Source organism: Diadema antillarum, unplaced genomic scaffold, assembly GCF_040938485.1.
Source record: "Diadema antillarum isolate AM-2024a unplaced genomic scaffold, OU_Dant_1.0 seq00000220_RagTag, whole genome shotgun sequence".
Taxonomy (NCBI): Eukaryota; Metazoa; Echinodermata; class Echinoidea; order Diadematoida; family Diadematidae; genus Diadema; species Diadema antillarum.
The window spans coordinates 38,709-66,633 of NW_027271274.1; the positions used below are offsets into that span (position 1 = coordinate 38,709).

The 27,925-nt window shown below is 37.0% G+C and overlaps 1 protein-coding gene across 1 annotated transcript in view; it reads left to right on the forward strand.

Annotated features, from left to right (window-relative positions):
• The window catches only part of LOC139729146 (endophilin-B1-like), a 57,940-nt gene that overhangs the window by 7,431 nt on the left and 22,584 nt on the right, over positions 1-27,925 (forward strand). The window contains exons 2-5 of the mRNA XM_071640075.1: positions 2,108-2,249; positions 3,432-3,560; positions 4,313-4,446; positions 5,211-5,303. Coding sequence (XP_071496176.1) covers positions 2,108-2,249; positions 3,432-3,560; positions 4,313-4,446; positions 5,211-5,303 — 498 coding nt within the window. The remainder of the gene's footprint in view (positions 1-2,107; positions 2,250-3,431; positions 3,561-4,312; positions 4,447-5,210; positions 5,304-27,925) is intronic.

Below are 27,925 nucleotides of genomic sequence, written 5' to 3' on the forward strand. Positions count from 1 at the left end.
ATTGACTTGGTAAAATTGTGAACTTTGTAGTTGTACAGGTGTACATTGTAAAAATGATAATGAGGATTTTTTTTGTTGTTGTTGTTGTAAAGAGCCTCTTTATGTGAATGAACTAGCTTTAATCATGAAAATCTCCATGGCTGCAAAATTGCTGAATAAAATTATCATGTTGTGGCATGCTCATACCTAACTATACACAGCCCAGTCGCTGTATAAATAGCGACAGGGCGCGGGCTGTACCGGCACGACCCACAACACAAAGAGAGCTCAGCGATCGCTTTGTGATCGTTTTGAGTTTTGATGCTTGAGATCATTTTTTGTCACCTCAAACTCATCTAATGTAAATCTTCATTACTAGGTAATGAGATTTCATATCTATGCTATCAATATTGTCATACACATTTCACAACTTACTGAAAATGAAGATTATATGCAGCATATGCGAACGGTACATCTGATAATCGGGAGTTCACGCGATCTGAATGCACTTTTAAAGTTCACGCTGTCGACTATGCTGCTACCAAAGAGCGCACGCACACAGTAGATCGCTGCACTTCCAGCCATGCACGCGCACGCATAATTTGCATTTGCTTAGTGGTCAACGTGCCATTTTGAATTCTGCAACGATGAACCCCGATGGTCGGGAATTGCGCTAGAAAGTGCCATTTTTTTGTTCAATGGACTTATCGTGAGGGCTCTCTATGGACTTATGTACCTTCAATAATATAAGCATGCACTTTACAAGAGTAACGTACAAATGTCTGTAAGTATAATGTACAAATTGTTAAGTTTTGAAGTTGTGTTGTGGTTCCCTGCTTTGATGGCGAGGCCCGGTCTGTCTGACGCTGTGCTTTGCATAGCGTCTGGTTTTGCTAGCTCATACCAGCCCTCAAATTAACCGACGGCCACCGACGGCCATGGCCGTCGGTGCCCCTCTCGTTGGCCGCAATGCCTTTTTTTCCTTGATCAAAGTTACGGCCAAAAAAAAATGTGCCCTTTTTCTTGTGGCTGTGGTGCCCTTTTAGAATGAAAGTTATTATTTATGACGTATAATATGCCCTTTCTCAAAGTCTACACTTTAATAAGCTTGAACAACTTTCCTGATCTCAAATATCATACCTTCAGTTCACTCGCGTCCCAATATATCCGATTCAAACTCAAAGTATCTTTCCGAGATACGAGACGACGTGTACGTACATGTACGCCCGACCGGCTTTTACCGTCCCAACTGCCTCCGCAGCGCAGCGGCCATAGAGTTACTAGCTAGGCAGCGGCGGGCCGGAGCAAGTGGTCGCAAGCCATGCTAAAAAGTGCCAGGCCTGTCGGACGGCTGCGAGCATTGCCATCTCTCTCGCTCTGCATTCGATCATGCCCGCATGCTCAAAGCAAAATGGCGCCGGAAGTGCTCCAAAGCGAGCGCGGCGTATGCGTTGAGAACGTACTATATTACAGAACCTACATCGTATTGCGTATGGCCTACTGCCTAACGTCGTCTGCTACGGAGAGATCTTATGCATGCGTGCGCTGCTGGAGTGTAGCAGCACGGTCGATAGCATACAGCTCTATGGGGCATTCACATCACGTATAAACACCCAACATGCCCTTTCCAATGTGGCCTTGGTGCCCCTCTGACTGATCTAAGTGCCCTTTAATGGCTGGCCTCTTGGAAAAAGTGCCCTTTTCTAAATGGCCTTGCCCCTCCAAAATCCTATTTCAAGGCCTGTCATACCATAAAAATCTATTCTTTCTTTTGTGATCCTTTGGAGATTTATATGCTTTCTACCACGTGACCATATGAGAACATTTTTGTTTTGGTTATTTGTTTTGATTAGAACAGTGTTGGTATATTCATGACCTTTGTTCAGTTGAAAAAGCCAGTGGTCTGTCCCCTGACAAAAGTCCTTTTACACTCATCTTTTAGTCAGTATACCAAAAAGAAAAAAAAAAACACAAAAAAGAAAAAACTTGGTAATGCTGACGAATGGGGCTGTAGGCTTACTATTCACGTGTCTTTAGCAGCTGCAGAATGTGCAGTATGAATGTTTCTAGCCATGCGTGTGCCCTCCTACTAAAAAAAAATCCCATTTGTCCTCATCCATTGGGTTAGTACACTGAGGAAAAGCTCGGCAATGCAGAGAAGACAGAACTGGACGCTCGCTATGATAACCTCCAGCAGAGAGCTGATAGGACCAGGCAGTGGACTGAGTCGATCCTGGCAAAAACCACATCAGTCTTGGAACCCAACCCTAGTAAGCCACCCAATATCTTTGCCTCTCGTATCCTCTCTTTCTCTTGAGAGCTCTACCTGTCTTTAAAACCAGTGGCCAAATTTACTAAATTTTTGCATTTTGAAACTATTTTATGAGATAGATTAAGTATGAAGACTTTTGCATCTCTCAGCAGTTTAATTTTTGCAACATCTTTCGTGTGATATTTCAAGTTATGTGTAATCATTTGCATGTAATACTCACATAATTGTGAGCATTCAAGTCTATTTTAGATTAGATTCTTACCCAGTCCTGTATGAGGGGTTTCACATTCCTCTTCAAATTCTTGTATGCTAGCAGACATTAAAGTATACTGTGCAAAGTGTTGTCATTTCTGCAGGAGTTTTATGCTTACAGCTGTATGTTGCCATATCCTCACTGTCAGTAGGTCCATGCTTTAAAGTGTGTTTCTCAACATTTTTCAACCTGAGGCTCACTTTGACTCCAACAAAAATTCTTGAGGCATAATTAGATCACATATTCATATTTTTTGATTTCATATGGTTAACATCATGGCTTATAACAACACTGTGCAACTTGCCAGAGTGCTTTGCAAGTGAGGGGTAACTTGTAACACCTATCACAATTGCTTCTGCATGACTAGGACCGAATAGTCTGTGTAGGATGTGTGAACCCAAATTACTCACAAAGCGTTTTCACATCAGCCCAATAAAAATTCAAGCTCGAGATATTTTTTTGCGATTGCGAATTAGCGCGCTATTTCATTTCTTATTCACATCAGCCTGAAGAGAATCAGCCCGAATTTTTGTCAAGCTAATTCGACAGCTGAGTATGTGCAAACAGCATAAGTAATGTGTGTGCCCTTTCGAAAATTCCTCATGATTTGTGTGCAGTTTGCCTCGATCAATCGGGTCACACACGCTATAGGCATGGTGGGATGCATCGCACTAATTTCTCGAGTCGTTTTCACATTATCAAATAGCGCGCTACTATCCCGCTATTTCAGAAAATTCCCGAGTTGGAGTCGAGAAATTTTCTCGATCACAGCTATACAACTGGCGCGCTAATTTGTGTTCACATTATCAAATAGCGCACTATTTCGCTATCGGGAAAATTTCCCAAGTCAGAAAATAGCGCGCTATTTCGAAACATCGGGCTGATGTGAAAACGCCTAATGAGTCATGTAATTACCCATCTCCCTAGACTCCAGACTGGAAGATTACGTGAACACCAAGCTGGATCGGCGGACCAGAGACCGAGAGAGCAACCTGGAGCAGCAGGGAAGTGCAATGATTGATGCAGGCAATGAGCTTGGACCCGGCACACAATATGGTGAGAATTTACTTTGCACACAGTATGGTGAGAATTTACTTTGCACATATTTTTGTCATTGTGCCGCTGAGAGAGAGGGAGACCAAATCATACTGCTTTTACCTGGTACTGCAATGTATAACATTGTCAATACCAGGCTTTGATTTCTCTTGACCACATAGTCTGGTAGGATTACGAAAATAATTATTGGACACTTATCAAGCAGACCGATATTCCAGTTAGGTAATAATCCTACCAGCAACACACATTTATTCACCCACATTCATATCTGTTGTTTCACATGACAATTCACATAATGCATAAATGTAGTAACATTCTGGGGGAGAAGAACTTCAACAGAAGTATAGATTTGGTGATATACAGTATTTTATACTTCGGTCTTAAAGTCCAATGGCGTATTCTCTGTGATTAATCTGAATAAACTTGGTGAAAACGGTGATTTAACAGATGCCAGCAGTTGTATGGGACTGCCAAAGTAGCAAACATGTATAATGAAGTAATGAATTTGTTGATATCCTTCCAGTTGTCAGTTATGCTCACTGGGTCAAAACAAAGAAACAGTACGTGCACAGAAGATGCATATAAGTCATGGTTATTGGTATTTCTCCATCCATATAGATCATAGCATGTTTCTTCATTAGTTCTGTTTTATCTATCACAATGTGTCATGTGTAGATGTGTTATGAGTAGAGAGAAATGAAGCCTGATGTGTTTTTTTTTTGTGTGTGTGTGTCTTTGATTCATGGCACCAGGAGCAACTCTTATCCAGGTGGGTCAGACACAGCGCAAGCTGGGTCAACTACAGAGGGAGTTTGTCCACCTCTCGCTCTCCAATTACATCGTTCCACTTCGCAGCTTTCTAGACGGTGACATGAAGACCATCACAGTAAGGGACTCTGAAATTCTTCTATTCTCATGAACTATGTGTTTACTATTCTCCTTCAATTTGCCTTTGCCTTCTTTTTCATATTCCACATTTCTTCATGATTTACTTTCCTCTCTAGATCAGTTTTATTTCCTTCTCCTCCTCATAACTTGCCTCCTTCCTCATTTCCTTGATTGCTTGTCGAAAAAACTTCAAGCTTAGAACATGAACATGTACCTCAGAGATTCAGTAACTACCTAAGATGATAATAATGATAGTGATAATAAATATCATTTATAAAACTTGTATAGCCTTTAATGGACAATTCTGAGCACATTAATGCCAAATTGACAAGTTTACTGACAAGTTGGATTTACATAAAAAGTATGACTGAAAAGTTTGATTACAATACAGAATGTAATTACTAACATTGTGAGCAAAGGAAAGAAAAATTGCAATTGATTGAATAAGTGAGTACTGATCACTGATTTAAAAATGTCAACGCATTGAGCATTTTGAAACTTCTTTTCAGTGTGATGAGATATCAAATAAAGTAAATCAAGGGCAGAGCAACTATTGTTGTTTGTTTTCTCAGGGTAAGAGAGTGAAAACTTAAAAGTCAGATCGTGTTAATACTTTTTTGGCCTGTTTAATCAGCTAAAGTTGAAGTTATTTTCAACCCCTTGAAACCATGCTGGTAGTCACAATAGTTCAGTATTTTTCTTTTTTCATAATTTTTTTGTTCTTCTTATTTACATTTGGCCCACGTCTTCTCACCCATGTAGAAAGAGCGCAAGATACTTGAGAATGTGCGGCTGGATCTGGACGCAGCCAAGGGAAAGCTGCGGCGTGCACGGTCAGCTGAGGCCACCAGGGCTGTGAGTATTTCCATTCTGGCATGTGGTATTTTGTGTTTAACCCTCTGCCTACCAGGATCTGTACAGAAAAATTCACTCAACCACCCAAAGAAACCCAAAGAAGGACAGTGCTACTCAGAGTTGATGCAAGTCTGCGTAAGAATATTTTGCCACGTATGCCTAAACATCGCCAAAACGTGTTGACATAAAAATGCCAGCCTCACAAAACATGTAGAATGACATGAAAAAAAAAAAAAACAACAACATGTGTGTGCATTAGTGACTTACAAATTATGCTAAAGATGTGACACCTAAGAGATGAAACAGTGTGAATGTTTTTACTCTAATTTCACACACTTTAAGGTCCAAAAGAGAAGGAAGTTTAAGTGCGAAATTTTCCGTGCCATGTTTCCCTTTTGAGTGCCTGGGTTATGGAAAAGTCTCAGAATTAGCTTGAGCTATTGCTTGAAATTTTCTGACGTATTTATTGGAAGTAACAGGGATGTCTGACATGTAAATGGAATGGTTACTTATTTCCCCATCTCCTTTTATATTTTCAACAATTCGTTTCCAGTGCATTTGATTGGTGGACAGGCTATAAATTGGAGTTATACCATGTATATACATTTTGTAGGCGAGTTGATTTTCAATTCTGTACTTTACTAAAGATATTGAGACATATTCTGTATAATGGTATAAGCAGACATTTGTCCATCCAGTCCATTGTCCTGTGATGCCATTTCCGGCCATCAAAATTGATGAAGCATGAAGCATCATTAAGATAGTGTGTGAACAGTGACTGTTTGGAATAAACTTTGACCCCTGACCCCTGACCACTGACCACTGTTATGCTCTGAATAAATCTAGCCTTTCCAGGGGCTGATTATGTAATGTGTTTTAGGGTTCTAGCAACAAGCTCGTCAACTCTCTATTGCTATTGAATGCACTCCATTATATTGCTTTGGCCTTTTAGTTTCAAGTCATCAGTCATTGTATGTGTCATGTGTCTCAGGGAAGATCTCTGAATGTCTAGACCAGCATTTCTTGGAATTTAGGACTATAAAGGAATGGAGGAATGTGTAGTGTTTACATAAACTAAATGACCGCTCTGTTGACATGTCCCTGTGTATGAGATGAATGCATAGGAATAGGAATAGCTAGAGAGGAGTAGGAGAGTCACTGATTATTTCTTGTGTGACTCGAGTATCGGGCCACAACATGGGTGTCTCTTACAACATTTAGACACCCTTGAGATATTTGGTTTAACGTCTGCACTGCAAGCACTGTGTTTTTGATGCCGTCTGTAGATTACTTTGAGAGAGGTAATAGTGTGAGTGGTTTCATGTCTGAATTAGTGAGAGAGAAGTGGTTAATGATGAAAGCATTGTCGAAGGAGCAGGATGAGCAATATGCATTTTGTATGTAGTTGTATGAGGATGTGTGACTGGTAGAGTCTAGGCAAAAGTGGTGGCAATCACATAAAATCACTGGTTACCATTGGGAGCAGTGATTTTTTTTTTTAAGTTTGAATTATCACATTTTATGCATATAGATCAGATATACATCACAAAACATCCTCCCATATAAACTTTGGCGGTAAAGCTGCAAATATAAGAAGATATCACTATTTTTTTTAATCAATAAATCATTGATAACTGTAGATGGTTTATCCTAGAAATGATGTCAATAAAAACTATTGTTCCCATGTTGTATATTTAACAATACTTAATGCTTGTACTGATTAACATTTTTACGTTAGTTGTTTCTATCTCTAATTCACATTTTAGAGCTGTTCCGGAGCACTAAAGCTGGGTTGGGGTTTTTTTTTATATGCAAATGACAAATAGTGGCATTAATATGCCATTCTATGCATAAACACAGAACTGAGAAGTGAAATTTGGACATAGAATACAGTGCACTCCCGTTATAACGAAATGCTCGGGACCGGCAGTTTTCTTTCGTTAAAACGAAATTTCGTTATAACCGAACAAATACAATGTACAACGAAAACAAGGAAACCACGTATATTTGTATATCATATTCTGTTTACTGAATACTCATCATACACTGGAAAGCTATGTGAAATGTGATGGGATCACTGTATCACAATAATAAACGCAAGTTCCCCTCAGACACTGTGCGTGACACAAAGAGCGAACACACAGTGTTGTGAAGCTTTCACCCATGCTGAGACGCTATAAATGCTTGTTCCGCTAGGTATTTTCGAAAGCAATTCGCATTTTGTTATAACGGAGCACATTTCTTTTGTTTTTCTTTGTCTGTGGCGCTCGGAAAAGACTTCATTATAACGGAAATTTCGCTATAACCGTGTTCATTATAAGCAAATTTTTTACCACAGACTTTAATGCTGATAATTTTGAGACCAGAAGATTTACTTCGTTATAACGAAAATTCGTTATAACCATGTTCGTTATAACGGGAGTGCACTGTATAATTACATTTACAAACATTCTGATATGTATGTATACAGCAAAGGGGAAAAGGGGGGGGGGAACAATGCTCAAGTGATTCACAAAAGGTAATGGGAAGATTAAAATGATGTATTGCTGAGGGAAATATTCTTGATTTAGCATCGACAAAGATGCTCACTGTGGAAAATGGTGAATCAGACACAGTATGGCAACAGACTCTCAAGGAGTACAGACATCTGTCGGGCAATTAGACAAACAGAGAAAACCAATACATCCAGAATCCTGGATGTACTGGCATGAAGGAAAGATTAGACAATCTTATCACTGACACAAATACTTGCCTGGTGTCAGAAGGTGTGTGCTTCCAGTTTGTCTGCTTACCACCTTACTCAAATGTGACCCGCTACAACAAAAGGATCCAAAAGTCGAGCGAGGTCGATTTTCTGAAAATGACATGACGTTATTCCTGTACTCTTCCGCTTTGATTTCATATATAACACGACTCATAAAAGTACTCTGTTGTGGAGATATTGATGATTTTATGAGACCATGTCGAGTGGTCTAGGAAATCAGCGTTTTGAGAAAACCGCCTTCAAAGTTTTCTTTCGTTCCGTTGAAAAATCGGAAAATCATGGCATAAAAATAGGCTAATTTTGTGCCTTTCCTTTGATCATTAAGCTTCAAAATTTTGACAGATGATAGATGAAACATTAGAATACAACATTATGCCAAAAACAGAAATTTGGTGGTTTTAATGGATTTTGATGATCTGACTTCAAACTCGATTTTCCTGGCTCAGCTGTCAGTTACTTTCAGATCCTTTTGTCGTGGTGGGTCACAAATGATTGTTGTTGTTGTTGTTGTTGTTGGTCCTTCCTTGAAGGTGCAGGTTGGAGTCTATTCAATTCACTTGACTGTGTTTCATATATGCTTTAACAGTGGAAATCTAGTTTGTATGCATCATAAGTAGTTGGGATCCAGTTTGCATGCATCATGTAAAGTAGTTGCCATATTGAGCAAAGTTTGAGCAATTGCTTTGGTCATTAATAATAAACATATCTTGATATGTTTGTGTAATATTTTAATACATGATCAATGTGGACTATTCCTTTTTTATTTTCTTTCTGAAGGAGGGAACTCTTTGAATCCAATTGGCCTGTGTGCTAAGATATATCTGAATTTATGACTCTTTTTCCCACGACACATAGAGTGGCAGAAAATTGATGTATGTTGAGTTGTGATACAGTTACTGCAATTTTCTGTTGTCTATTAATAGTGAATCAAGCTTCGAGTGGTTTACTTATAGCTTGTGTTCAAATTTCAAATTTTTCCTTTGTTCCAGGTCATACAATCAGTAAGTAACCATATCTAATAATTTTATTCTTTATCTTATCACTGGATATGCCCACTAAATTACACACAATGGGGCACAGACTCTGCCACAAGTTCATGTTCACTCTTTTGATGCAATGCAAAACTCACAGATATTACGATTCAGCTAACTCATTGTTCATCTTTTTTTGTGCCTGAAGTCTCGCAGTAATGAGCATTCATTGTTTTTGTTTTTTCTTTATATCTCCATTTCATTTACCTTTTTTTGTTTGTGGTCATATTTGCCGCATTAGCCAAACCATGAAGAAGTATTGAAAGTTGTAAGTTTGCTTGTGCAATACAATGTCCCTGTATGTCATCAAGTGTATCATATATGTACTGCCCTTACCCTCTCCCATACCAGCATGCCTTCAATGTTGATACCCCCCCCTCCCCCCCCCCCCCCCCCCCCAATGTAAAAGACGGTTCAAAATGGTAACCGGTCAGCAGTATTATGGACTGGTCAGGGAGGAGGTAGAACAGTGAGAATAGGGATCATGGTTCTTAAATTAGGACAAAGGGTGGTAGGAGTGTTAGGTTTCCAAGCGACGTACGCTGCCAGAGTCATGATTCTCAAAAGCCCACAGTCGATGATAAATATGTACCTGTTAAACTTGAACCTAACATTCATGAAACCTACTGCTCTGTATTTAGACCCTGATTCATGTGTGCTTTAATTATGACTGTAGTATGCCTGCCTTCTTGTGCCTAGTGTCCTATGCCTGATAGCATTCATTTTGATATTCAAGTCGAAGTGTGGCAATTGTTGATAATGGTATTTTGTGAATATGGCTTCTTCCTTCCCATTGATCTGTGCTATATATCTCAACCTGAATACCCCCCCCCCCCCCCCCCCCCCCCCGTGTTGCTTAGAGAAATTATCCTTTTTCCATTGGAAAAAGAAAATCTTGTTGGTCATCTGTGTTGTGATATTATAAAAGTATATCTCTCCTATCAATACTACTTTGTTGTTTTATGATACATTAACTCTGTTGTATATTCCTGATTGGTGATTTAATGACTATCTAGTGCAGGATGTGTTTTAAGGTGTTTTTTTTTTCATTATTCAAGATTATTAATATGATTTATGGGTCTATACATGTGTTCCAACAAAACAAACAAACAAAATCTTCATACTTTGTTCTGTATTTATGTATGTATCTATGCATCATGCCAGCTGCATGAACATGATAGCCATCCTTTATTTTTCTTGTCACATGTCATATGCTCTGTAATTGAAGCTGTACCTTTTCTTCTAGAAGGAGCTGGTACTCTGGGGATACCAGGTTGTTCATCAAATCTTTGTTTACACTAGTGAAAGTACCATGATTTAAAGCTGTATTGAACCCATAGGCAGGAAAGAGAAAATGAAATACATATGTAAATGAGACAGTGTTTGCACAGGTGAGGTTTTGAAAGCAACTGCCCCCAGACTCAAATTCAGACGCCATTCACTGGCATTCATACAACACGTACATCAGGGCTCGACATTACCTTTTTTTTTTTCTCTAGTATCCTGTTTGGGCCACTAAAATCTTAGAATCTGAGATTTCGGTGGCCCGAAATGACGTGAGGTGGCTGGAAATGAAAACAAACGTAAAAATTAACTATAAATCTTAGTTGCCCAATCGTACCACCAAAAGATAAGCCCAGCCCATCCCTAATGTCAAACCCTTCATACATACACACTTGACTTGTGCACACATTCTTATTCCTGCTGTTGGTCCAAGAAACCAGTTTAAAAATTGAGAGTATCGATTCTACAAAATGTAAATGTGCTGCACTGCCAAGTAAATGCATTATATCCATTGAATACACACAAAGAAAGAATCATGAGTGCATACATTCATATTTTGCACATGTGGAGATATGTGTACATGTACATGTATTTAACACACTCACAAACATACAAACAACATGCATGCAATATATATCTGTAAAATTGTATACGATATGAACATGCATATAAATACTTGTAGGTACATTGCAGTTGTGTAGACATACAATGTAACTGTACTGTTTAAAGCAACTGCCTACTTCCAAATATGATACCAGTATTCAAAGCATGTAATTATCATTGCAGCCACTGCACCTGTTTCAATATATTCCCTTACTGGAAAAGATTTACATTGGACTTATCACATTGTGGGGGAAAGTTATGTACAATCACGCAAGTGTCTACATGCTGTTATACAAACTGCAGCAGTGCTAGTTGAATGGATAGAGTATCATTTATAACAACAACAGAAAAAAAGAAAATGGAAAGTTGCTGGTAGAATCTCTATTACGATAACTTTGAAACTTGATATGAAATCGCCTGGTGCTGAGTGGTGCACTGTGTTTGCGCATGAACTACCAGTTCATATTACAGTGCAAAAATTATAAATGCAAAAGATAAGAGTCTTTTAAGATCTTCATTGTTTTCCTCTCCACATTTTTATAATCAATCTTCCAGTTTTATTTGACAGACCTGGTTGAACATGATATGCAAGAGTTGGAGCATCCATATAATGTAAAACCAGAAATATTTGCAGCATGACACTTTTGTGAATTGGAACCAATGGCCCTATTGGTAGCATGTAACTTGGGAAATGCAAATTGCCACTGGCTTTCAATGCATTGTGTAGACAAGAATGTTCACTTATCTTGGCATCGGGTTTTATGGTACATTTTCATTTTGATGCTCAAAATCATGATGATGTTTCCTTCAACTCAGACCTCAAAGGGTGCCACAAAGTTTTCCATTCTGATGCTCTAGAGAGTATGAAAGGGTGTTCATAGTCGCGTACCAAAATGTTAACACTTAAGTTCAGCACCTTTCATACATATACATGTGTATCGCTTTCAATTCAATTCAATTCAATTCAATTCAATTCAGTTCAATTCAATTCAATTCAATTCAACTCAATTCAATTCAATAGAACATTTATTTCCAGATCAAGTCGTGTAACAGCAGTAACAATTCAGTAATGACAAACTGGAGGTGACAACTCAGTAAGCACAGCTTGAAGTGAGTGCACCTTTAACATTTGAAAATGTAGTTGAATCTGATTGAAACATAGCTAAAAAGACATTTTTTTTTTTAAATATACATATTTACAAGACGAAGTACAGATACACAAGAGACTAAAGCTAGGGATGCAGGAGGGAAAACAGATAGGAAGAAGGAAAAAAAACAAAAACAAGGAAAAAAAAGAAAGAAAAGAAAAGAGAAGAAAGGAAAAAAAATACATTAAGGAGAGGTAAAGAGAACCTAAAACACACACTTGTAATACTAAAACAAACAGTAGGTAGGGTAGAGACCTACACTATAATACGCAAGTGCTAATAATAATGATGATAATAGCAATAGTGATGATAGTAATGGTAATAATGATAATAATAATAATAGTAATAATAATAATAATAATAATAATAATAATAATAATAATAATAATAATAATAATAATGGTGATGATGATGATGATAATGATGATGATGATAATAATGATAGTAATAATAATGATAATAATAATAATGATGATAACTAGAGAAGCACTCTGAGATCGCAGACCTCCGCCAAGCATGCAGCTCATTTCCATCACTGATCTTGTTCTTCCATAGAGATATCAGTGATTTCCACCCATACGTACTTATACTATAGCATGCTGAAAGTGTTTATGATAGTGTGCTGAAAGTCTCCCGATTTCTCGATATACATGTAGAAGCCTTTGTTACGTCATAAACCCTCAGCTGCACAGCCCGCCTCACCCTAGCAGAAACTAGAGCACGCACTTTAGTGCGCACATGCAAACCTCAAATACGCGCAGCCTGAACTCCCAAGTTCATTGACCCTCCCTGCCAAAATATCAAAAATCCTTCATAAATTCCCCAAAAATTCTCGCATCACTACCAAAAGTTAATCGTTTGTTACTTGTGTCATTCTCAACCTTTCCTGCAAGTTTCATCCCAATCCGTTATCTACTTTTTGAGTTATTTCGCGCACAGACAAACGAACGAACGAACAAACCAACGGTAACGAAAACATAACCTCCTCCCTTGGCGGAGGTAATAGTAATGATAACAATAATGATAATAAAGATGATAATAATAATAATGATAATAAAGATGATAATGATAATGAAAGTAATAAAAATAATAGCTCATATTGAGCTGAAAGACTCAAACTAACCATACACACACTCATACAAAATGGAAAATTAAAAGTCTCCTACAGAGTGTGTTTTTATCACTATATTTTATTGCCAGGTTGTGTCACATGTTTTAGTGATCTTTCGGTGTGGTCTATTCCACAGGAATCTTACATGCTTTCTCTACTCTCAAGCACATGACTCAGAAACATTATGTTAATGGCAGCATGAATTATTATCCTTTGAATCCAGTTGCCATACTTCTGATAGGGTTTCAGAACCACAGATTGCAAGTTACTGATGGAAGTCATAAAACTGTTAAGGCGCATTTGCCTATGGCAGAGTTTTAATGTCTTTCGTATTCAGTGGTTTTTCTGCCAAACTTGAGTTCCCAATCCAATTATATCTTCTGGATAAAATATCTTTATGGATCAGTTAGAAGAGTTATTGTCATTGAAGCTTGCGTAATATTATACCAGCCTAAACCAAGACTTCAATGCCCCTGTACATCTCCAGTCCATCCCAGCAGTGATTGTGTCCCTTTAGAATTTATCTAATGTCTACTGGTTTTAAAGGTCCTCTTTAGCTATGGGAGCAGTGATATAAAAAAATGTTCAAGATATCACATTTGATGAATATGTGTAGGTCTGTTGTATCAAAACATCCTACCATATACAATCTTCACAATAAAGCCTAAAATATAAGGAGATATCAGTATTCCTCTCAATAAACCTTCTAGTCCAGAAACATTTTTATTATAACTATTGTTCACATTTTGTGTATAACAAACATCAATTATACGGATTCAAATTTTTGCAGTAGCTGTTTCTATCCCTAACTCACATTTCAGAACTATTTTAAAGCACTTTTGCTGGGTTTTTGTTTCATCTGCAAATGGTAAATTATGCCTTTAATGATGATACATTCATTTGAGCAAAGATAGCATGAGTGTCCATTACCTGCCAAGCAAAAGGAATTGATGGCACAAAAGTTTCCACAAGCATTTTCAGAAAGTGGAGTTGGCTAGAGGGGTTTCTTTAACCATTTGGTGGAAAAGTGTGTTTATGTAGTATGTGTTTACAATATGGCCCATGATGAGAACCATCTACTAGTACAGCAGAAAATGTGTAGGGAGGTATGCTTAGTGCAGATTACGTTGAATGTGTGCCATTTTTTTTCCTAGCCACAGGTGTTTGAATTCCCATGACTATGAGAGTGTGTTGTAGGCCTGAACACTTGAATATTGAAAGGGAATCGCGTGCCGTCTGTCGATACTGGGTCGGCTCATCTCGCCTTTTTATCAATCACTGCTCAAAACAGCTCATTGTTCAATTGATTTTTAGTGAAAAGCAGAGCAAGTAAGGACAGCAGTAGATGCATTTTCCAACATTTTTTATTGCATGCATTGTATTACATTGTATGTTATCATGAGTAGCAGCAAGTTAAAAACTCTAGGAGATAAGTTTGTTATAGAAAGGTTTATTACTCCCTCCATTAAAGTCACCTGACACAAGTGCTTACAAATCAAAAGGAAAATTTCCAAATTTTGTTTCCAAAGACCCTGGTATTCAAAAAAAGGGTTCATATTTCCTGTGGGATTCTGACAGAGATACGAACTGGCAGCATAGTTTGGAAGAGGTGAATATAATATCCGTTTTTGCTGTTGTTGCTGTCTATGATTGTCTCTCTTAGAATGATCCAGCTGGGTAGGGATTGCAGAGGGGGGTGGAGATGGAAGTGGGCCCAATGGGGTGGGAATGGGAGTAGGTCCAATAGGGTGGGGATGAGAGTGGGCTCAGTGGGGTGCAGATGGGAATGGGTAAATGTGAGCCCAATTAGGTTGGGATGGGTGTGGCCTCAGTTGGATAGGGATGGGAGTGAGCCCAATGGAGTAAGGATGGGAGTGGGCCCAATGGGGTTGGAATGGGAGTGGGCCCAATGGGGTTGGGATGGGAGTGGGCCCAATGGGGTTGGGATGGGAGTGGGCCCAAAAGGGTTGGGATGGGAACAAGGATACATGTCTCAAGTTTTGGTGAGAGTCAGCATCAGTTTAAAAAAATAGGGAAAAATGGTGCTTTGTCATTCCTTGCAGACTGTATGCAGGGGCTACCTTGCAGTTGAAAAACTACAAAAGCAGAGTATAACATTGCCAAGGTAATGGAAACTATGCACATACTGCTTTATATCTACAGTATTTACTAAAATTTTATAAGTGATTATCCCAATTTACCCATAGGACAATACATGTGGAGAAAAAAGAAAGTCACCACACAATCTACACAAAACTGATCAAAATACAGTTCATCATTCTAGGTAGTGTCTGGAGAGGTTTCGCCATCACTTTAGAGGCAATCATTCGTCACGAATAAATGCATATCAAAAGTAGTATTATGTCTGTAGCAGCATTCATTAGAAGTCAAGAGCTCAGTGATGAAAATGATTCATCCAAGCATGCGAGTTTATTACAAGTATGTCCCCTAATAAGAGCACCGTTAGTAGACACACAAATAATAACAGGTTTGCAAATGTTAAAGGTGACGAGGAGCCGACACTACAAGAAAGAGACCTAAAAGAATCGTTTCGAGTTGGAATGTGAAGAACGACCGGCGGTTTTGTGAGACATATTTATTCACCTGTTCACCAAACTCCACTTGTTTACCCAGTACTCCAGGCAGACTGGTAAAAGACCCCTTACTGAGACAAACATTTACTCTCTTCACTTGCCGGTGACTTCAGAGGGGAGATGGGGGGGGGGGCGGGAGAGAATTGGGACTTTAATATTCAGTGCTTCAGCACAAAGATGTTTTGAAATAGATCATGGAATCCCCCCGTTATCTGGCATACAGAGAAGGTACACATAAAGGTGGCTATTCTCACCGCCCACTCACCTGAGAGCTGTGCATTTTATTCTTTTCAAAATGAAGAATTGGAGAAAATAAATGCTCAAAATGAGCTAATCTTTTTGAGGAAGAACGGTTATCTACACTGTTGAGTTTGGGCTTGAGGGATTGGTTCAGAAAGACTTTAGTGACAATTTTCAGTACAAAGGTGACAATGGTCATTTTAAATGAGAATCTTTGGTCCCAGAAAACCTAAAAACTTCTAATACAAATGTGATAATGTACATTCCTTTTACCCCGTTCAGAGTCTCCCCAAACACGGCACACCTCCGGAGGTCATGCCAAGTTTACCTCGGACAATGGGGACCCTGTTAAAAGAACATGGTACAAAGCACAAAATATTGCATGAGTCTTGAGGTTAAAATAGTGCTGGGCCTAGCATGAGTCTGAGGTAACCTCCAGAGATTGTGCTGTGTTTACCGCAGACTAGGGAACTCTAAACAGTCTCAGCATGAACATGGCACACACTTCCGGTGAGATAAGAGCTATTCGTGGCTGAATGTGCATATGTGCGCCCAAGAAACTGCCCGCCTTTCTCGAGGAGAAACGCACGCCGACTAGTTTCCATAGAAACATATGCCGACCTCATGTTAGACGACCCAGGAACTCTAAACAGGGGTCTCTCTCACCCCCTGCTGAGTTAGGATTAAAAATGTTTTTTTGCCTGGCATGTCATTCTGAGGTTCTTCTAGTCAGGGGACTCTAAATGGGCTATTTGACATTAGATGTAAGACCAGTCTAAATTTGTGAGGGGAAGCAGTCGTTCTAGATGAGTCTGATATATCCAGCACTTTTCAGATATAACATACAGGTCCCCTTATGTTATTAGTCCATCATTATGTTTCCATGCTCTCATGTAGGAAGGTACAAACTAAATATTTCTGGATAGTTATGAGTATCCTCCCTGGGAATGACATTCATAGTTACATGAGACTACAATGTATCTTAATTGCAAGAAGGTTCTTTTGATCCACCATATTGTGCCTTCAAGGAATTATTGTCAATATACAAGTCAATCTCTGACATTTGTTCCTAGCTTTAGTGCCTGAAAACTGTGGTCTGTATCATCTTGAAGAGTTGTTGTTATGTGTGACCATAGTATGACATACCAGTTAGAGAAAGAAGGAATTTAGAGATGTCTGTGACAAACTTTGAAATGTTGTGTGAAGACATGGTTCTGGCTTTATTTATTTTCAGCAGTATGATCTCCGCAATGCATGTTTATTACACATCACTTTGATATTATGATTTCAATGAGTTGACATTATATCAATATGTGATACATCTTATCATTATTTCTTTCTTATAACTTTTATTACTGTTGATTCTGCTATCATTATAATCATCTTTGCTATTATGGTAATATCAGATCTAACTATCTATCATTACTTTTGGGTTCTTATAGGTATTTACCATTGATTGTAAGTGTTGAATTAGTCAGTATCACTGTTCTTGTCATCAGTATATCCAGAGGAACATTTATTACAGAGGACATGGATGATTATAAATGAACAGTGATGGTCCTTGTAGGGGATTGATGGTATAAAGAGGGAAAAACCTGTGGACATTAAAGACCCAGTATTGTCAGTGGGTATTCAAGAGTGGCCCGATTCATTCGCTGCCCACAGGGGTTTGTTTAATCATGGCGTTACTCAAGTTCAAGGCAGTGTTAAAATGACACATGTGTTTAAAAAAAACAGGTCCACTGTTTCATTCAAAACGAATGGCAGGTTAAAGCACATATACACTGTATTGGATACAAAAAAACTATGGAAGTTTACATTACTGCGACACAATTTACTAACTATCACACACAAACTGTCAAATATTCATCAATCGATCAAATATCGATAGTATTACTGCATAACAGTAATATTATTGATATTAAAAATCAATCAAACATTAAGAAAAGTACGAATAGCACTAATCAGCGAATATGTGCATCAAATCATTTGGTAATCGGTCACGGTCCATTCCAGTCAAGATTCTTCAGCTCTGTGTGTACTTACATAGAGATCAGTGATAAAGTAAATGTAATTACAGGGATTCTCAAATATATCCGAGCCAGGCCAGCCTTCCAACTCCATGGTATCCCACACTGCCAGGTCTTTAAAGGACAAGTTCACCTTCATAGACATTAGTCCAGTCAAAATACGACAAAAAGTGGGTTAACCCACAACTAATTGCAACAGAAACGATTCCACTTGCATTTGACCCAGAAGAGCTATTAAAATAACATATTAAAAGTTCCCTAAAATTCGAGTGGTGGATCAGTGTCTAATTTGCATAAATTCAAAATGGCCGCCATACAACCTATGTATGCCTATATCTCGGGATATATAACCCACAGAAAGTAGATTTCGGTGTCTAAACCTATGTTTTCTAGGTCAAGCAATACAATTATGTTATCTCTAGCACCTTTCAAGCATCCCTTTATATAGTTTTTGCATATATTTGCATATAATTACATGCAAACTGGCCGTCGTATTGCCTGTGCAAGCCATATTATACATATATACCGTATATATATATCGTATATCATTAATGTAGTACACTCAGGAATAAGTCGCTATATATCTGGACATAAGACCCACAGAAAATAGATTCTGGTTTCTAAACCTATGTTTTTTAGGTCAGGGAATACAATTCTGATATAAGCAATAACTTTCAAGCTTGCCCTTATACATTTTGTTTGCATATATTTGCATTTAATAAATGCGAAATAGCCGCCATAATGCCTCTACAGGCTTATATCTCTATCTGTAAAAGGTACCCAGTGATGATGACTATGGTCTTAATTTTACTGCTGGAAATCACTGTTGTAGAATACGTTCCAATCAGGAATAATTACCTATATTTCACTAAAAATTTGCATACATATTCATGCATAAATCTATTCAAATTAAGAGTAGCTTATATCCATAAGCTACTCTACAAAAGTTTCATGAGTTTGGACAGTTGGCCCTCACTCGAGTATATGAAGTTCACCTTCCATGCAATCTTACAGACTATTACTTGGGAGAGAGGAAATTTGCCGACTTTGGCTCTAGGACCATATCTGTAAGCCATTAGGGACCTCCAGGGCCCAGGGAGGCATGATGTTCATATATACACTCATGACACTAGCGATAAATGCACCTACAGTACTAAGTTTGTTGAAAATTTGACCAAGTGTTTTCAAACAGAGGATCAAAAATCAAAAGTGGCCCCCAATAATTTGGTGGCAGCCCCGAGGCGGCCGCACCTATAGATAAGATTTTAGGTGCCTTTGGGCATCCTGTGGCCTGGGGGGGGGGGGGGGGGGGGGGGGGGTAGATGGTACCCATTTTACCAATATTCTACCAGCCAGAGAGGCTGGTACCCATTACCAATATTCTACCAGCTAAGTTTCATAACAAATTGAACACACTTTTTGTGTGAAAATTGGTTTCTATTTGGCACTAGCCCCAAGTATGAGTACATTGAAAATATGCTTATACACTCACTGATGCACTTACTCAATGCTCTTCTGGTTTTATTAAAGCAGCAGCTCTAAATGCAGAGGAGGACATAGAGCCGACACGTAATATATATACATATAAAATATATATAAGATGACGAAGTAGGGTGGTAATGCATTTCATTTCAACAGTGCTATTTATTCAGACCAAATTTTCGACGGATACATTCGTCTTCCTCAGGATCGACAATGACAATTGTGAAGAAATACGAATGTTATCGTCGAAAATTTGGTCCGACTAAATAGCACTGTTGGACTGAAATGCATTACCACCCTAATTCGTCATCTTTTCTGTACTGGTACCAACACGCGGATTACAAGTATCATACAAATATATAATGTGTAATATTTCGAAAAGAAGTTAAACTGCGAAAGTAAACTTAAATCTATATGGCCATTTTTACAATCAGTGGTGTAAAACACGGTTTTGGCACTAATTGGTGTATAACTTTCTTATACACTGACAGATATGCATTATTTTTTCTCATAAACTTACCACCCACAGTGTCTACCTTGGGTACCTTAATGAACTTTCCTCTCTTTTTCTTTCAGATGTGGCATGCACTTACATGCTTGAAATCCAACACTTTTGGTGTATGCACTCTGACATGGTTTTTTTGTCAGACCTAGCATATTAAATTGTTCATTCCTTTTCATTATTTTTGTCGTTGTGGTGATAGACAGGTATCCAACATTAAGAACTATTATGTTTACCAGGTTCTGCTTTGTCTTCTTTAAAGACTGAAATTGTCCAAACTTTATGTTTCGGAGGTGACATTTTCCGTTAACAATTAACCCCTCTTTTAAGTTAGCTCTTGCTCACAATTATAAAATTCAACTTTGCTAATTTCCATCAAAACAGAATAGTAATCAATCTGACTTAACTTCGATCCAAAGATTATTTGATTCAAATAGCTTATCATTTTTTGGTGAGTGTTTATAAATTTATGCAACTTTTCCGTTAACTTTTCTGTCACCTCCGAGACAACAGATTTATGTATTTGATTTTTTCATTCTTGACATCAGTTATACATTACATTTACAAAAATGTAACATATCCCCTCACATTATCTCTGAAGGAAGGTAGTAGAAATATAGCCTGTTGTTTTCATTTCGGAGCAATTTACAATTTTCCGTTAACACTTGTCACCTCCGAAACAGTCGTCACCTCCGAAACAACAAGCGTATTATATTTGATAATTTCTCGAAGACAAAGCAATTTTGTTTGATTCTGTCCAATTGACAGGAATCTCTTTTGGATGAAAATAGTAATATAGCAACAGGAAGTGAGAATTTTCTAGAGATTAATAAAAGATCTAATAAAAACTAAGAATTACTGTTTCGGAGGTGACAAAACACTGTTAACAAGAGTTTTTGCTCATTTCTATTGAAGAGAAATCATATCATGTACACCAATGGTTTCATTTATTTTAGTAACATAAGTCTGAAAGTGGAGAAATCAACTAACACACTCTCATTCTTATTTTTATTACTATACTGTACGTTTTAGGGCAAATTTACATTTCCCCCCTTTTTTAACAAAGAGAATGCACAAAAGACACCCATCTGTTGTATATATAATATTGTAATCAAGATCAATTCTCCTGCTTTAGTTAAGTAAACATATAGATGCTTTCATCTTAGAAGCTTGATTTCCAATTTAAGCAATTTAGTTGTGAAGATTTACCAATCACAGCTTTCCATGTAGGTTGCTTTTTCTTGTGTTTCGGAGGTGACATTGTTTGTTAACACCATACTGTTATGTGATAGTGAAAGGCAAGACTTCAGTTCCTTTTCACTATCTATTAACATTTTCAAATACATTCAATATCTACAAATCATCACAATAGAAGTGACTTTTGTATACCTAGCTCACCAGAATTCCCTCGATGCCAAAGTGATACATGTGGCAGTTCATGCATGCCCTAGTCCACAATCTTAAAAAAAAAATCATAAAATAATCAAACTCCACAAAAAGGCCACATGCCTATAGCTGGTGCACAACTTGTTCTTGAATTCTTAGTTGTTGTTTTTCCATGTAAAACGTGGTAATCATTTATAAACAAAATTATGTGATTTTTTTTTTTAAATATGACAAAAATTATTACATTTTTCAAGTTGAACCAACTGTTTATGACATTGTATTTTTAAAGATTATTGAAGTTATCTGACAACTAAAATGAACAGAGGAACAAGTCCCCAGGACTGGAAAGGGAAAGATCCAAAAACAAGATTTGTAATTCTATCTCAATATAATTTTGATGACGTGTTTACCTTGTTTTGTTATTATGTTTTATTTTAGAATTTGGCTTTAAGTACTGGAATTTCAAGGAAAAGAAAATGGTTTCTTAAAGGACAAGTCCACCTTCATATACAAACATGTGGATTGAGTGAATGCAACAACATTAGTAGAACACATCATTGAAAGTTTGGGAAATTGGACAATCCATTCAAAAGTTATGGGTTTTTTTTAAGTATCTATGCAATAACTGCTGGATGAGACGACTACGACAGTGTATGATGTCACATGCATGCAACGATATAAAGAAAATATAAGTGAATTTCACAAAATTTTACTTTTTGAAAAAAGTGCACATTTCTTCAACTTGCTACTGATGTATGTTAGGGCAATATTATTCACCCTGCCTTCCAAAAGAGAGAAGTCAAGTGTTCTTTTGTTATGCAAGAAAAGTGAAAATATCTTGAATTTTCTTGATACTTTCTCTATATCCTTGTACACGTGTGACATCACAAGCTATAGAAGTCTTCTCATTCAGCTTTGACTGAGCAGAAACTTCAAAAATTCATAACTCTGGAACGGATTGCCTTTTTTTCCTCAAACTCTCACTGATGTGTTTTACTAATATTGCTGTATTTACTCAACCCTCGTGTCTATTGAGGTGAACTTGTCCTTTTTCGGTCCCTTATAGGGTTATTTGAGACCAGTTTGTGTCCGGGACCTTCTGTGAAGTTGATGGGTAAAATTACTGAACAAAAAAAAAATTTCCCCATAAGTTCACACAAAAGCATTATGCTGCTCTCTTCAGCTGGGAAACACAAACTGTTGTCTTAATAACCAAATTGTAAAAACTTGCTAAAGATTAGTATGAATTACAATCTAAAACAAAATATGAGCTGGTATCCACTATCATGAAAGAGAATAACTAAACAAAATAACAAGTAAGAACTGAAAGAAAGAGCTTATATTTGAAAATTAAAGCCATGAGGAAAGACATGAATGTTCACAATATATTAGTTAACACCTGAGAAGTTGGGTTGTCTCTGTGTTGTGTCACCTCCAAAACAATAAAATGATTTTTTCTTATCTTATACTTTTTACTCTCAAAAGTGACTAATATATATGATTTGCTGGTAATTTTCAAGCAATTCAGAAAGATACATAAAATTTATTTTAGTAATGTCAACAGTTTAAATGAATCTGGTATATAGAAAATTTATCCCAGATGAACCAAACACCTTTCACCAGTATTATAACATTTGTATGGTGGCTATCAAGAATGATGAAGAATTCATGAACATCCTTGAATTAACCTATTTATAATACTATGTGCAAACAAAAACATAATACAAGTCAAATAAGAATTTTTGCTTTTGGCATTCATGTCCCCACCAAAAAATTACAATGGTACCCTCCGCAACGATAACTTTAAAGATAGTGAATCAATCTAAAATACAATTTGAGGGATTGAAACTATAACTCATTGCCCACACCTTACAGAAAACCCCGTTCAATTTGCTTCAGAGGTCAAAGAGAAATGAGGATTTTTGTAGAGCATGTCAGGAATCCCTTCCCTCCAAGTTCTGTATACTAGTATTGTGTTTACACATTAATATGCAGTTCCAAGAGCATCCAAGTGCTAAACTTGGAAGAATCAGACTCCTGACATCCTTTATGACAATCCACATTTCTTTGAGACCACTTAACCAAATTGACTGGGGCTTTCTGCAAAATAGAGCTAAGATGTTATAATTTAAGACCCCAAAGTAGATTTTAGCTGATTTAATCATATTGGGTGCTATCAATGCAAAAGTCTAATTGTAATTTTTTTTTTTTTTTTTTTTTTTTTTGGTGGGGGGGCATACTATATGAATACTTGAACACAATGTTAACATTGAATGTCACCTCCGAAACAAAGTTATTCTTTTCTGGTGTTGTGGAATAAAATGTTCTGAGAGCAAAGAAACATTACTAAAATGATCTTACACCCTCATTTCAATTTAAGGTAGAAAATGGAATGCCAATTTTCTTCAGGTTACAATATCTAGCTTATGTCTGTCATATTCTTACTGTAAATGAATATTTCAACACAATGTTAACATTGAATGTCACCTCCGAAACGAAGTGATTCTTCCCTGGTGTTGTGGAATAAAATGTTCTGAGAGCAAAGAAACATTACTAAAATGATCTCACACCCTCATCTCAATTTAAGGTAGAAAATGGAATGCCATGTTTCTTCAGATTACAATATTTAGCTTACAACCTTCGTCCAAATGGAAGGCAAATTACTGGTGCCCGTGCTAATTAATCTAGTGTAAAAACACACTCGTTCTGTGTGATTTATCTGCTTGAAACAGGAGTTAATTTCTTGTTCTCGAGTTATGATTATTAAAAACATTGATAAAAAGAAGAAGTTTTGTGTTATTGTCACTTATTCTCAAAAAAACTGAGTGTTGATATTAATGTCACCTCCGAAACATTCTATTGTGTTAACTGTCACCTCCGAAACATCCATGTGTGAAAAATCCAAGATTTAAAGAAATGATTGGAATTTCATTTAACCTACATAGGAAGGTAGCCCTTCTTAAAGACTTGTTATAGTATAGAGTTTTACCTGGCTTGCCCTCCAATAAATAGTTAAAATCTTAAAAATTGCATGTCAATTGGTATTTTTACCAAAAATTTATAAATCTCATGTATTTTTTTTTAAATTCACTTTATATTCAACCCCCAAATTGTTTTGATTCACAAACTATATATTGTTGTTAACCATATAAACTTTGCATGGTGAAGTTTGACTACAGAGTTTTGTCATTATGGTGCAATTCATGAAAACAAAATTTTGCTTAAATTTACTTCAGGTGCCAGGGTTTTCCTTAAATTACACCAATAACTCTTCAGCTTTAAGGTCTGAAATATTATTTTTTCAAAAATTTGAATACTTTCCAACAGGAATCAAACAGAATAATGAAAAAAATATTTTGTTTGAAATTTTGACCCTCTGAGTACAAAAGTTACACCACTGATCGTAAAAAAGGCCATATGCAGTCTCCAAGATATTCAACTTTGTACATCATACCTAGCTCTGTTACACCTGGTTCTACTTGTGTGTGTGTGTGTGTGTGTGTGAAGGGAGATTTTTTTTTTTTTTTTAATGAGAGATTCCTTGATTTCGGGGTTCTGGGACCTTTTGGACATGGTGTCTATTTGAACACCTTGAAAGTCTATCATCCTTGGGATGCTACTTGCCTAGTTTGTTGAAAATCTGTTATTACATGGTATTTTTAAAGAGAACCTGGAAATGGTTTTTGAAAATGTATGCATGATTGACGACCGGACGGCAGAAGATAAATGATGGTTATTTGCAATATAGCTTGAACCTTTTTTGCTGTCTTGAACCTTTGGCTAAGATGAGTTTAAAATCTAGTGGATCAAAGTCACTTGATTTCAAGAAAACTTTCTTTCGTTTCCAGTACATCATTTTCATTTTCTAGCTTGTGATAATACAGATACTTAAGGTATGTAATGTGATCTCTGAAAATATAGATCAATGATAAAAGTGTAAAACAAGTATGCAAAACTATAGCTAACACTCACAGTGTTTTATGCGTTTACCACAAATTCTGGACTAGGATAGTGTGAAATTGCAGTTGATTGATTTAAAGCAAACAGGATCTCGGCTCCATTTCATACTGAAGCGTGGTAAGTCTCACGTTTGTTGTAAACTGTGTCGATGTCTTTCAAGAATGCTCCTTATTCCTAATCGCCAATTAGAACAGCATTATCTCACTCCTGACATATTTTATAAATACAACATTACAAGTGTCTGATATATAATGGCCCGCATATGACACTGGTATGGGTTGTGTGCGGTCAAATCTGTTTGCCCTGCAACTATACACTGCCAGTTGCAGTTGCATCAGACTTCCTTCAGGAGTTCCTTAATAGCTGCAGCTTTGTCTGTAGTGCTCAGAACATATTTTTGATTAACATCTTCCTCAAATCGTCCCAATTCCAATGATTGTATGTCATTTCCCTTCCACTGTTTAACTTGAAGAAAAGCTGCTACTGAGGTGGAGGGAAGGGACCTTTTTGGAAGGGTTAGGAACAGAAAATGATGTTATGTATTTTGTGTTTTATCTGACTTAAGACTGCTTTTTCGCCAGCAAAATTGAATTCAGCCTTCATGCTGCTCGCATTTCCGAAAAAAACAAATTGTGTGTTGATGAAAATGTTATTGGTGCGAAGCCTCCATGCAATAGGAAACATTTCTTCTAATAAAGCTGCAGATAAAACACGAAAATGGTAAAAGTAAGACTTATAAGAATTTATACGTGTTATATGAGCTTGAAGCCGATGAGAAGGATGCTGTTTGTATTGATCGACTGATGAATCCAGAGTACTAGTAATAGAAATGTTAAGGCATTACCTTTTTTTTCTTCTTTTTCTTCGTATCTGGCTGTAAATCATAATATTTTACATTTTCAGTAAGTCACTGGGTGAAACCGCGCAAAAATATGACAAAATCCACTTCCATACAAATTATCACGGTCAGCTCATTGATAAACATGCCTTTGCAAAAAGTTTTGCAACAAAGGACACAAGTATCAACTATTAAAACATGGATGCAAATCATAGCAGGTAAGAAAAAAAGATGTTTGAAAAAAAAAATCCGCTGAATGATTTAAGACCAATTTTTGTGTACCGTAAGCACACTTTGAAAGCTATATGAGATATGTCCAAACTCATGAAACTTTTGTAGAGTAGCTTATGGATAATCATGAACTTGATGACATCCCCCCCCCCCCCCCTTGGCGAAAAAAAAGAAAAAGAATTGCAACATAGACACAAGTATAGCAGTAAACATGAGGGTAAATTAGAAAATATAATACATTAAATATCGTGCAATCATGAAATATTTTAACGATTCCTACTAAATAATTTGAGACTTTAATATTTGTGTACCTATTGAGCACACTTTGAAAGATAAGTGTAGATTACAGTTAAATAAAGATATGTTCTATTCGATACTACTTACAGTTGTTTTCTGTTTTGAGGCTTTATCTCAAGAAAATGTGAGTACAATGTAATACAATACTTTTAATCAATACAAGAATATACACACTATAGGTGTAAGATAATCATCAAGGTTGTGAATGGTATTATAACAATTTTCCCTTGAAATCTTGGATGTAGGCATTACAGTACAATTAACGTTCTGCAGCTCGTACAAAGTGTATTCGTATACTATCTGAAATTATATTCACGGTAGTAATTTGAATAAATTTATGCATTTTTAATGCAAAGCTTTAGTGAAATAAAGGTAATTATTCCTGAGTGCAACGTATTCTACATCAGTGATTCTCAGCAGTAAAATTAAGACCACAGACACCTTCACTAGGTACCTCTTACAGATAAAAATAGAAGCCTGTAGTGGCATTATGGCGGCCATTTTGCATTTAACTGAATGCAAATATATGCAAAAAATGTATAAAGGAAAGTTTGAAGGTAACTTATATCATAATTGTATTCCCTGACCTAAAAAGTGACCAGAATCTATTTTCTGCGGGTTTTATGTCCAGATATATATCGACTTATTCCTGAGTGTACTACATTAATAATATACGAAGATACGGTCTTGCGCAGGCAATATGGCGGCCATTTTGCATGTAATTATATGCAAATGTATGCAAAAACTATATAAAGGAATGCTTGAAAGGTGCTACAGATAACATAATTGTATTCCTTGACCTAAAAAACATAGGTTTAGACACCGGAATTTACTTTCTGTGGGTTATATATCCCCAGATATAGGCATAAATAGCTTGTATGGCGGCCATTTTGAATTTATGCAAATTAGACACTGATCCACCACCCGAATTTTAGGGAACTTTTAATATGTTATTTTAGTTGCCCTTCCAGGTCAAATGCAAGTGGAATCGTTTCTGTTGCAATTAGTTGGGGGTCATTTCATATTTTGACTGGACTACATGTGGATTGAGTGAATGCAGCAATATTAGTAGAACACATCAGTGGAAGTTTGGGGAAAATAGGACAATCCATTCAAAAGTT